At 43.8% G+C, this 13,420-nt stretch overlaps 1 protein-coding gene across 1 annotated transcript; it reads left to right on the plus strand.

The window, feature by feature from the left end:
• The first annotated feature begins 417 nt into the window (after positions 1–417).
• On the plus strand, positions 418–929 carry LOC119272787. The gene is made up of 2 exons (XM_037554178.1): positions 418–646; positions 732–929. Exons 1-2 carry the CDS (start codon positions 509–511, stop codon positions 927–929), a joined length of 336 nt encoding a protein of 111 aa, XP_037410075.1. The 5' UTR covers positions 418–508.
• The last annotated feature ends 12,491 nt before the right edge of the window (positions 930–13,420 follow it).

The raw sequence follows: 13,420 nt of genomic DNA on the forward strand, positions 1-13,420 counted from the left end.
GCCGCCTACACCCACTGCCGCGCCGCACACCGCTGGATCTCCACCCCCACCCTCTCCACTCCACTGGATTCCCGCATGCCGCACCACGCCCGGCCATGGGCGCTGGCTACCCGCCTCCCCCTCCCCCAGCTCCCCCGGATCCTTGCACCACCCGGCCATGGCGATGGCTGCTCCCCTCGCCGGGAATCCCCGCTCCTCCGACCATGAAGGGCTCCTCTAGCTCCGGCCATGCGCTCCAGCACCGACAGCCACTCTCGTACTCGTGTAGTTCAACTGCGACCCCACCATCGGATGCGCGGCCATGGCAATGCCGACATGTCGTCCCGGCGCAAGTCCTTTTCTCTGTATCTTGACCCCAGACCTTTTTTTCTGTATCTTCAAATTGTCTCTCTCCCCTCTCTTTTTTGGATTTCACGCTTCAACTGTTCGTGACCTTCCTCCCAAGTCTGCTTCCGCATTTTTGGTTGGTGAAGCATGCCACCGTTCTTCATTTCAATTCAAATCAGACATGGGTCGGTTTCGCGCGCGAGCACGGCAGCCCCTGAGCAACATTTCAATGCTCGCACTTCCTAGGAACCAGGAGCCCCACGACCACTTCCCTTTCTTCAGCTCGCTGCCGAGCGTCTCCAGCCAAGACGTGACGTCGGTGAGCCCTCCCCTTCTTCCTCCATCTCTCTTCTCTCTCCCGTTCTTTTCTCTAAGAGCTCTCTCTGTCTTTTATTTTTCTGCAGAGAGATGGCCATGGCCGCCCGATGCCGGAGCACCGCCGGCCAAGGACCTGCCGCCATCCAGACCCCCTCCACGCCATCTCCATCTCACCGAAGACCTGCACCAAGTCCCATCCAGCGCCTTCGCCACCCTTCGGCCCCCACCCCGTAGGTCTGCAGCCTGAGCGCTTCAACCGACTTGTGCCTGAAGCAGAGGAGTAGCTCCCTGCCACGAGCCTCTCTGGCGCTGGCAAACCAGCAGGCTGACCTCGCCTCCTTCTTCCTTTTTTTCCACCGCGACGCATCACCCCTTCGCCGTCTCCTACGGCGTGGACGCCGACGGCAAGCGGTGGCCTATACTCGGCGGTGGAGAACGCGGTGAAGCAGTTTAATTAAGGATCGCGGGTAGGATTGTAACTAATGCAGGGTCGTTTTTGTAAAAGCGAAGCGTTTTCTGATATACCCACTTAAAATAGGATGGCGGGTTGAATTCTAATAAATGGAGGGACTTTTCTGGAAAAAGGCCGACGACGTACGACAGAAACTGAATTTACTTTATTATTAGGTAAAGATGGTGTTTCTACCCCTCTACCTTCTTGCGATGAATTGACTCTTACCTTTGAGGTTTCACTATTATCGGATTGAATACTATTATGGATTTGAGAACACTTAATGTATGTCTTGCGTGGAATAACCGTGGTGACTATGGGGTATTCTATTGATTCACTTGATGTATGTTTTGGCACTCAATTCGCGGATTCCTGAGGTGACATTGGGGTAATCTATGCATAGGTGTTGATGCACGTTTTCGTCCTTGTTTCTCCAGTAGGAATCTTGGGGCACTCTTTGAGGTTCTTTATGTTGGATTGAATATTATGAATCTGAAGTTGTTTGATGCACATCGTATAATTGACCCATGGATACTTGTGGTGACATTGGAGTATCTAGGTGACATTAGGGTTGATTGATGTGTGTTATATGGTGTTATTTTACTACGAACACTAGGGCTGTTTGTGACACTTATAGGAATAGCTCAATGGATTGATCGAAAAGAATAACTTTGAGGTGGTTTAGTACCCTACAAACAATTTCATCTTATGTTCTCCGTAATAGGAACTTTGGAGTGACTTTTGTCGCACGTTGAGGGATTGCCATATGATCTAATTATGTTATCATTGTTGAGAGAAATGGCGCTAGTGAAAGTATGAACCCTAGGCCTTGTTTTCAAGCATTGCAATACCGTTTTCGCTCACTTTTGTTACTTGCTACCTTGCTTTTTTATATTTTCAGATTACAAAAACCTATATCTACCATCCATATTGCACTTGTATCACCATCTCTTGGCCGAACTAGTGCACCTATACAATTTACCATTGTATTGGGTGTGTTGGGGACCCAAGAGACTCTTTGTTATTTGGTTGCAAGGTTGTTTGAGAGAGACCATGTTCATCCTACGCACGGATTGATAAACCTTAGGTCATCCACTTGAGGGAAATTTGCTACTGTCCTACAAAACTCTACGCTTGGAGGCCCAACATGAGTCTACAAGATGAAGGTTGCATAGTAGACATCAGTGGGTAATCAAATTACTGTTGGGAAATTGATAGAACTTCAAATAATTATGACGATATCCAGACAATGATCATTATATAGGCATCACGTCCAAGATTAGTAGACCGACTCCTGCCTGCATCTACTACTATTACTCCACACATCGACCGCTATCTAGCATGCATCATCGACCACTATCCAGCATGCATCTAGTGTATTAAGTTCATGGAGAAATGGACTAGTGCAATAAGAACGATGACATGATTTAGACAAGATCTATTCATGTAGGATAGACCCCATCTTGTTATCCTTAATAGCAACGATACATACATGTAATTTCCCCTTCTGTTACTCGGATTGAGCACCGTAAGATTGAACCCATCACAAAGCACCTCTTCCCATGGCAAGAAAAATTGATCTAGTCGGCCTAACTAAACTAAAGATTCGATGAAGAAATACGAGGCTATAAATAATTGATACGTCTCCAACGTATCTGTGTTTTTTGATTGTTCCATGGTATTATATTATATGCTTTGGATGTTTTATATGCCTTAATATGCTATTTTATATTATTTTTGGGACTAATCTATTAACCTAGAGCTCAGTGCCAGTTACTGTTTTTTCCCTGTTTTCGAGTTTCGCAGAAAAGGAATACCAAACGGAGTCCAAACGGAATGAAACCTTCGCGATGATTTTTCTTGGACCAGAAGACAACCAGGAGACTTGCAGATGAATTCAGAGGAGCCAGGAGGTGGCCACAAGGACGGAGGGCGTGCCCAGGGGGTAGGGCACACCCCCACCCTTATGGCCCCCCATGCACCTCCAGACCTAATTCTTTCGCCTATATATTCCCAAATATCCCCAAACCACCAGAGGCATCCATGAAAACACTTTTCCATTGCTGCAACCTTCTGTACCCATGAGATCACGGACCTTTTCCAGCACCCTGTCGGAGGGGGATTCGATCATGGAAGGCTTCTACATCAACTCTATTGCCCTTCCGATGAAGTGTGAGTAGTTTACCACAGACCTACGTGGCCATAGCTAGTAGCTAGATGGCTTCTTCTCTCTCTTTGATTCTCAATACCATGTTCTCCTCGATGTTCTTGGAGATCTATTCGATGTAGTACTTTTTTGCGGTGTGTTTGCCGAGATCCGAGGAATTGTGGATTTATGATCAGCTTATCTAAGAATATTATTTGAAATCTTCTGTGAATTCTTTTATGCATGATTTGATATCTTTGTAATTCTCTTCAAACTATCGGTTTGGTTTGGCCAACTAGATTGATTTTTCATGCAATGGGAGAAGTGCTTAGCTTTGGGTTCAATCTTGTGGTGTCCTTTCCCAGTGACAGTAGGGGAAGCAAGGCACGTATTGTATTGTTTCCATCGAGGATAAAAAGATGGGGTTTTCATCATATTGCTTGAGTTAATTTCTCTACATCATGTCATCTTACTTAATGCATCACTCTGCCCTTCATGAACTCAATACTCTAGATGCAGGCATGAGTTGGTCGATGTGTGAAGTAATAGTAGTAGATGCAGAATCGTTTTGGTCTACTTGAGACGGACGTGATGCCTATATTCATGATCATTACCTTAGATATCATTATAACTTTGCGCTTTTCTATCAATTGCTCGGCAGTAATTTGTTCACCCACCGTATTATTTGCTTTCTTGAGAGAAGCCTCTAGTGAAATCGATGGTCCCTGGATCTATTTTCCATCATATAAGTTTCTATCTTCCATCATATTAGTTTCCGATCTACAATATTAGTTTACGGATTTACTATTTTGCAATCTTTTACTTTCTGGTCTACAAACCAAAAATATCAAAAAAATATTTACTTTATCATTTATCTATCTTCATCAGATCTCACTTTTGCAAGTAACCGTGAAGGGATTGACAAGCCCTTTATCGCGTTGGGTGCAAGTTGTTTGATTGTTTGTGGAGGTATTCGGTGATTTGTGCGTTGTCTCCTACTGGATTGATACCTTGGTTCTCAAACTGAGGGAGATACTTAACTCTACTTTGCTGCATCACACTTTCCTCTTCAAGGGAAAAACCAACGCAAGCTTAAGAAGTAGCAGGAAGAATTTCTGGCGCCATTGCCGGGGAGATCTACGCCAAGTCAAGACATACCAAGTACCCATCATAAACTCTCATCTCTTGCATTACATTATTTGCCATTCACCTCTCATTTTCCTCTCCCCCACTTCTAAAACGATTTTCGAAAAGATTTTCCTTTTCTTCGCCCTTCTTTCGTTTGATCTTATGTTTGCTTGTGTTTCCATGTGCCTTTTATTTTGCTCGCATTTTTGCTTGCTAAAATATCTACTGATATGAATCCACTCATAGTTTTCTACCCGGATCATCTTCAATCCATATGTGCTCGTGCTGAAACCCCAACCAATTTAGTTGAGGGAAAATCTTTGGATGAGCATGCTCATTTTGTGCGTCATCGTTTGTTTGAAATGGGGAAACTCTGATGGAATGAAATAAATTGTTTGCTATGCTATGCTTGGAATCTTTGTGAAATTAGTGGTTTTACTTGTTGCTCCAGGAACCCTAAAAAGCACCTTCCCTACCTATGTGAGTTTAATGATAATGAAATTTTATCTTCTTATGAAAAGGGTGTTTATAGTTACGATGATATCGAACAAATTGAAGAATTTGTTGCTTTTAAGGGTGCTTATGAAGTTTCTTCTTTGATTGAAAAGTATGATATTGCTCTCTACAAATCTGAAAATTCTGACATACTTAAATATTGCTATGAAAACTATGCTCATAATGTCTATGCCAAAGAATTTATTGAGAGGATGACCGTTGCTTTGGAAGAAAATAATGATATGCATGAATCTATAGATAATTATGATTCCGATGATTTGATTGAAATATCCCTTGATGAATATGATGCTTGCTATTCTTATGGCCATGATGCCAATATTTATGGGGATGAATTTGCTATAGTTCCTTATGTTAAACATGAGATTTTGCTATTGCACCCATACTTGATAGCTCCTTGAATGAAAAGCATGATTGCAATAATGTTATTATAAATTCTATTAATGTCAATTGTGTTAATGATATGCAAAACCCTAAGCTTGGGGATGCTAGTTTTCCTATGTCCACTACTTGTTGCAATGATCATGATTGGGGTGATTCTTCTTACAATCTTGAAAATTTATTTAAGCCCCATGATGAATATGAGATTGATAATAATGTTTGCAATAACACTGAAAGTGGGTTTGGAAGAGTGTCAACTTTAGATCCCACATATCTGGATAATGTTTAATCTTATGAAGTTTTTGATAAAAGTGGGTTCAGAGAGGTCATGACTTTATTTTATGGTAATCCCACTATTTTGGAAGAGTGTCAACTTTGCATGCATGTAGATCATTGATATGTCTCCAATGTATCTATAATTTTTGATTGTTCCATGCTATTATATTATATGTTTTGGATGTTTAATGGGCTTTAATTTACCTTTTATATTATTTTTGGGACTAACCTACTAACCAAAGGCCCAGTGCAAATTGCTGTTTTTTTGCCTATTTCAGTGTTTCGCAGAAAAGGAATATCAAATGGAATCCAAATGGAATGAAACCTTCGGGAGAGTTACTTTTGGAACAAATGCGATCCAGGAGACTTGGAGTGGACGTCAAGAAAGAAGCGAGGAGGCCACGAGGCGGGAGGGCGTGCCCAGGGGGTAGGTGCGCCCCCACCCTCGTGGGCCCCTCGTAGCTACACCGACGCACTTCTTCCTCCTATATATACCCATATACCCTGGAAACGTCCAGGAGCACCACGAAACCCTATTTCCACCGCCGCAACCTTCTGTACCCGTGAGATCCCATCTTCGGGCCTTTTCCGGCGCTCTGCCGGAGGGGGAATCGATCATGGAGGGCTTCTACACCAACCCCATAGCCTCTCTGATGATGTGTGAGTAGTTTACCACAGACCTTCAGGTCCACAGTTATTAGCTAGATGGCTTCTTCTCTCTCTGGATCTCAATGCAAAGTTCTCCTTGATTCTCTTGGAGATCTATTCGATGTAATTCTTTTTGCAGTGTGTTTGTCGAGATTCGATGAATTGTGGGTTTATGTTCAAGATTATCTATGAACAATATTTGATTCTTCTCTGAAATCTTTTATGCATGATTTAAATATCTTTGCAAGTCTCTTCGAATTATCAGTTTGGTTTGTCCTACTAGATTGATCTTTTTTGCAATGGGAGAAGTGCTTAGCTTTGGGTTCAATCTTGCAGTCTCCTTTCCCAATGACAGCAGGGGCAGCAAGGCACGTATTGTATTGTTGGCATAGAGGATAAAAAGATGGGTTTTATATCATATTACTTGAGTTTATCCCTCTACATCATGTCATCTTGTCTAATGCGTTACTCTGTTCTTATGAACTTAATACTCTAGATGCATGCTGGATAGCGGTCGATGTGTGGAGTAATAGTAGTAGATGCAGAATTGTTTCGGTCTACTTGTCGCGGATGTGATGCCTATATACATGATCATGCCTAGATATTCTCATAAGTATTCGCTTTTCTATCAATTGCTCGACAGTAATTTGTTCACCCACCGTAGAATTTACTATCTTGAGAGAAGCTACTAGTGAAACCTATGGCCCCTAGGTCTATCTTCCATCAAATTATTTTCATATCTATTTACTATTTTTATTGTTGTTTATTTTGCAATCGTTATTTTCCAATCTATGTCATAAAAACACCAAAAATATTTATCTTATTATCTCTATCAGATCTCACTTTCGTAAGTGACCGTGAAGGGATTGACAACCCCTTTATTGCGTTGGTTGCGAGGTTCTTGTTTGTTTGTGCAGGTACTAGCTGACTTGTGTGTTACCTCCTACAGGATTGATACCTTGGTTCTCAAAAACTGAGGGAAATACTTACGCTACTGTGTTGCATCACCCTTTCCTCTTCAAGAAAAAACCAATGCATGCTCAAGAGGTAGCAAGAAGGATTTCTGGCGCCGTTGCCGAGGAGGTTGCATCAAGTTAAGACATACCAAGTACCCATCACAAACTCTTATCCCTCGCATTACATTATTTGCCATTTGCTTCTCGTTTTCCTCTCCCCCACTTCACCCTTGCAGTTTTATTCGCCCTCTTTTCTGCTCACCTCTTTCCCGTTCGTATCATTTCGCTTGCTTATTGTGTATCTGTGTGTTAGATCATTGGTTTTGCTATTATGGCTAGTTCTTTTTCTGCTCCTTTGTCTCCTGAGTTTGAAGTTCATCACTTCAAACAAAGACAAGGAGAAAACTTAAAAGATGCTTGGTATAGGATGATGGAATCTTATCGTAATTGCACCATAGAGGTGAATTTTAGAATTTTACTTCGCAATTTTTATGTTGGACTAAATATGTCCCATAGACAACTCTTGGATTGCGCTGCCAAAGGAAATTTTATCGAAATTGATCCCAGTATTGCACATGAAATCATAGAAGGAATAGTGGGAACACTATCTCAACAAAAGGGGCCACATCATAACCAGGAAGGGACACAAGTTTTTGAGAAGATTTGTGAAGTAACGAAAGTCAATCGAACCTCTTAAGAGTGTTAGCAGAAACCTTCACTGCATGAACATGTTGATTACCCTTTGTAATAAGCGGTTGGATTATTTAGATCTAAAAATTTTCGAATATGAAGGGAAACGTAAAGAACCTCCCAGATTCGAGCTTGACTCCGCTAAAAAAATAAAACTAAAGATGATAATACCCAGATCTATTCTTGTTTTTATGCCTAGCTAGCTAGGGGCGTTAAACAATAGCGCTTGTTGGGAGGCAAACCAAATTTATTTTTGTTTATTGTTTTTTGTTCCTGTTTAGTAATAAATAATTTATCTATCTTCTGTTTAGATGTGGTTGTATGCTTTTAATTAGTGTTTGTGCCAAGTAGAACCTTTGGGAAGACTTGGGGGAAGTCTTTGCGATCTTGCTATAAGAAACAGAAACTTTAGCGCTCACAAGATTTGCTGCCATTTTTTTACTGGAGAATGCGATTAGGTTGATTCTTTTTGAAGATGATTAATAGACAAATTCCTCACGTACATAAATTTATTTCAGAATTTTTGGGGTTATATAAGTATTTTAAACCTAAAGATTACTACAGACTGTTATGTTTTTGAGAGATTCTATTTTTCGTGTGTTGTTTGCTTATTTTGATGAATCTATGGCTAGTATCAGGGGGTATGAACCATAGAGAAGTTGGAATACAGTAGGTTTAACACCAATATAAATAAATAATGAGTTCATTACAGTATATTGAAGTGGTGGTTTGTTTTCTTATACTAACGGAGCTCATGAGATTTTCTGGTGAGTTTTGTGTTGTGAAGTTTTCAACTTTTGGGTAAAGATTTGATGGATTTTGGAATAAGGAGTGGCAAGAGCCTAAGATTGGGGATGACCAAGGCACCCCAAGGTAAAATTCAAGGACAACCAAAATCCTAAGCTTGGGGATGCCCCGGAAGGCATCCCCTCTTTCGTCTTCGTCTATCGGTAACTTTACTTGAGGCTATATTTTTATTCAACACATGATATGTGTTTTGCTTGGAGCGTCTTGTATGATTTGAGTCTTTGATTTTTAGTTTACCACAATCATCCTTGGTGTACACACCTTTTGGAGAGACACACATGAATCGGAATTTATTAGAATACTCTATGTGCTTCACTTATATCTTTTGAGCTAGATAATTTTTCTCTAGTGCTTCACTTATACCTTTGTATAGCACATTGGTGGTTTTATTTTATAGAAATCATTGATCTCTCATGGTTCACTTATATTATTTTGAGAGTCTTATAGAACAGCATGGTAATTTGCGTTGGTTATAAAATTAGCCCTAATATGATAGGCATCCAAGATGGGTATAATAAAAACTATCATAAAAAGTGCATTGAATACTATGAGAAGTTTGGTACTTGATAATTGTTTTGACACATGAATATGGTGATATTAGAGTAATGCTAGTTGAGTAGTTGTGAATTTGAGGAATACTTGTTCTAAAGTTTGTGATTCCCGTAGCATGCACGTATGGTGAACCGTTATGTGATGAGGTCGGAGCATGATTTATTTATTGATTGTCTTCCTTATGAGTGGCGGTCGCGGACGAGCGATGTCCTTCTCCTACCAATCTATCCCCCTAGGAGCATGTGCGTAGTACTTTGTTTCGATGACTAATAGATTTTTGCAATAAGTATGTGAGTTCTTATGACTAATGTTGAGTCCATGGATTATACGCACTCTCACCCTTCCACTATTGCTAGCCTCTCTAGTACCGCACAACTTTCGCCAGTACCATACACCCACCTTATACCTTTCTCAAAACAGCCACCATACCTACCTATTATGGCATTTCCATAGCCATTCCGAGATATATTGCCATACAACTTACCACTGTTCCATTTGTTATGACACGTTACATCATTGTCATATTGCTTTGCATGATCATGTAGTTGACAGCGTATTTGTGGCAAAGCCACGTTCATAATTCTTCCTTACATGTCACTCTTGATTCATTGCACATCCCTGTACACCGTCGGACGCATTCACATAGATTCATATTTTGTTCTAGTATCGAGTTGTAATTTTTGAGTTGTAAGTAAATAAAAGTGTGATGATCATCATTATTAGAGCATTGTCACAAGTGAAGAAAGGATGATGGAGACCATGATTCCCCCTGTCGGTGTCAAAACCGGCGGATCTCGGGTAGGGGGTCCCGAACTGTGCATCTAAGGCGGATGGTAACAGGAGGCAGGGGACACGATGTTTTACCCAGGTTCGGGCCCTCTTGATGGAGGTAAAACCCTACGTCCTGCTTGATTAATATTGATGATATGGGTAGTACAAGAGTAGATCTACCACAAGATCAGAGAGGCTAAACCCTAGAAGCTAGCCTATGGTATGATTGTATGTTGTCCTACGGACTAAAACCCTCCGGTTTATATAGACACCAGAGAGGGTTAGGGTTACACAAGGTCGGTTACAAAGGAGGAGATACACATATCCGTATTGCCTAGCTTGCCTTCCACGCCAAGTAGAGTCTCATCCGGACACGAGACGAAGTCTTCAATATTGTATCTTCATAGTCCAACAGTCCGACCAAAGGATATAGGACCCCCTAATCCAGGACTCCCTTAGTAGCCCCTGAACCAGGCTTCCAATGACGATGAGTCCAGCGTGCAGTATTGTCTTCAGCATTGCAAGGCGGGTTCCTCCTCCGAATACACCACGGAAGAATTTGAATACAAGGATAGTGTCCGAGCCTACAAAATAAGTTCCACATACCACCGTAGAGAGAATAATATTTCCACAAATCCAATTTGCTGACTTGTTTTGGCAACACGACATTATGCCATGGCCCGGCGATTATTCGAACCGTTTCCTTTAACTAGCCCCGCACATAACGCGAGGCAGTTTTTTGACACGTCTTGTCAAAGCAGAGATCGTGTCCCCTTATCACGGGATTCTCATCAATAAGGGCGTGGGTAACCCAACCACGCCATCGATTATGGCGCTTGGGGGATAAGCGAGTTTTACCAGGCTAGTGGGGGCACATAGTTTCAGCCGCCCATATAAAGGGATAAGGCTTAACCTTTATTTACCCACGCCTTCTTCCTCCTTGCTCATCCGTTCTTTGTGTACTCGAGCTCCAACACCCAAGCCCACATCTTTCCCCTCAATCTTCTCCAAACATGTCCGGAGCAGGGGGCAAATGGATGGCTTCCTCCGTTATGGAGGGGCACATCAAAAAGTTGTGTGGTGCCAGATACTTAGCCGCGAATATCGCGCATCAGCTGCCTGCTGCGGAGCAGATCGTCCCTACCCCGGAACCTCATGAGAGGGTAGTTTTCCACCACCACTTCCTCCGTGGATTGGGGTTTCCCCTTCATCCTTTCGTCCGTGGTCTCATGTTCTACTATGGGCTGGACTTTCATGATCTGGCCCCGAACTTCATCCTCAACATTTCGGCGTTCATCGTCGTCTGTGAGGCTTTCCTTCGCATCCAACCTCACTTCGGCCTGTGGCTGAAGACCTTAAATATCAAGCCGAAGGTGGTGGGAGGCCAACAAGCGGAATGCAGCGAAGCCATGGTGGGCAAGATGCCCAATCTTATATGGCTTGAAGGCTCCTTCATGGAGACCATAAAGGGGTGGCAATCGGCGTGGTTCTACATCACTGAGCCGCGCGACTCCAACTGGGTGGCTGCCCTCGAGTTTTGATCCGGATTCCCTACACAGCTCACTTCCTGGAAAGAGAAGGGCTTGTCGTGGGGTTCATCGGTGGAGCTGGAAGGACTCCAGAAATGTATCTTGAACATGGCAAGCAAGAAACTCAAGCTTGTCAACGTAGTCCAGGTCATGCTCATCCGCCGGATCCTCCCATGTCAACAACGGGATTTTACCTTGTGGGAGTTCGATCCAACCCGGCACCAAACTCTGAGCGAGCTCTTTGACACGAGCACAAGGATGTCTGGAGGGTGCTGTTCAAGGGCGCCGAGGTCCCTCCCTCTCTTACAGAGGACCGTGGGCTAAGCGCGAAGCACCGAGCGCATCGGTGAGTTCTATACATCCAGTAGGATTTTTACTTTCCTTTGCTTAACCATGTGCGGGGTCTGAGTCTCCACGCATTTGACATGACTGGGTGGAGACGTCGAGGCAGATTAACTGTCTGGCCCCTCTGCCCGAAGACACTGCGGACGCTCTCCTGACGGTGATGCTGACTCCGGCTCCTTACAAGGTGCCGGAGAAGACCAAGAAGGCCAAGGGAACCCGGAAGAGTTCCTGGCGCCTGGTGATATCGGACTCATCGTCCGATAACTCCGCGACGCACTCCTCCCCCAAAGATGAGGAGGAGGATGAAGATGCTCCCCCTCCAGTCGGGGGAGACAAGAAAAGGAAGGCCGCCACAACTGGGGAGGCCGAAGGGTCCAAGAAGGGAAGGACTCTCCTTCCGGACTATTCCGCCACTGCCACCGAAGGTGAAGACAAGTGGCTGCTCAGGGCCAAGCCCCTGGCGAAGTCATAAGTATTCGGATACCGGAGTAACTCATAGCATTCTTTTGTCGCACTGCTTACCCTAACGCCGAATTGTGATTATGCAGACCGCCCCAAGCCCGTATCGATGTATCTTCGTCGGACGGCTCCCTGGGCTCGTCGGATAGCGATCCACTTCCGACTGCCACCTCCCCCTGCCCTACGGACAACACCGAGGTGTTGTATCAAGAGGCACCAGGTCGAGGGGAGACAATCCCGGAGGCGCCTCAAAGCGACCTTCCGGACTCCGGGAGCAGGGGGAGCAAAGCCCCCTCGGGCTTCGAGTTTGGCCCTTAGCCGAACACAGCGCCGGAACCTCCAGTGGTTCCGGACTTGGGCAGGCGGCCTCCTTCGAAGAGGTGCAAGAGGCCTGTGCCGGTGACCTCTGTCCATCCAGAGGCACCGGACAATCTGCTGGAAGCGCTTTGCAGCGCTTCCATCGACGAGGAGCACCGCGCTATCATGAGTGCGGTGATCCAGAAGGTTCAGTCCGCCAAGAGCGGATTGACTGCAGCCTGTGCCAGCCTTCTAACAGGCTTTGAGGTAAGTGTTTTAAAATTTAGTAGAAATATTACCGCATAGATAGTAGCTCCTGATGCTTTGTTCGGTGTTCACAAAGAAAAGCCGAACAGAGGATCAAATAATATCACAGGAGTCTAATGTAAGTATGTCAATATGCATATGCAGGCTTCGCTGCTGGCATCCGCCGCACTAACTGCGGAGGTCGCCGTACTAGGAGCACTTCGCAGCGCTTCCATCGACGAGGAGCACCACACTATTATGAGTGTGGTGATCAAGAAGGTTTAGTCCACCAAGAGCGGATTGACTGAAGCCTGTGCCAGCCTTCTAACAGGCATTGAGGTAAGTTTTTGAAATATAGGAGAAATATTACCGCATAGACAGTAGCCCCTGATGCTCTGTTCGGTGTTCACAAAGAAAAGCCGAACAGAGGATCAAACAATATCACAGGAGTCTAATATAAGTATGTCTATATGTGTAACATCCCAAATTTTCAATTTGGAATGTTATACATAGATCATCCATGCATATCATGATTTAGTGCATTTCTGTTCCACAATCCTCGAAATCCTAAGCAACTCAA

This window comes from Triticum dicoccoides, chromosome 3A (genome assembly GCF_002162155.2).
Source record: "Triticum dicoccoides isolate Atlit2015 ecotype Zavitan chromosome 3A, WEW_v2.0, whole genome shotgun sequence".
Classification (NCBI taxonomy): domain Eukaryota; kingdom Viridiplantae; phylum Streptophyta; class Magnoliopsida; order Poales; family Poaceae; genus Triticum; species Triticum dicoccoides.

Coding starts and splice junctions, on each gene's coding strand:
- LOC119272787 (XM_037554178.1), top strand. CDS start 509: ATGGGTCGGTTTCGCGCGCGAGCACGGCAGCCCCTGAGCAACATTTCA. Junction 647..731: donor CCAGCCAAGACGTGACGTCG/GTGAGCCCTCCC, acceptor ATTTTTCTGCAG/AGAGATGGCCATGGCCGCCC.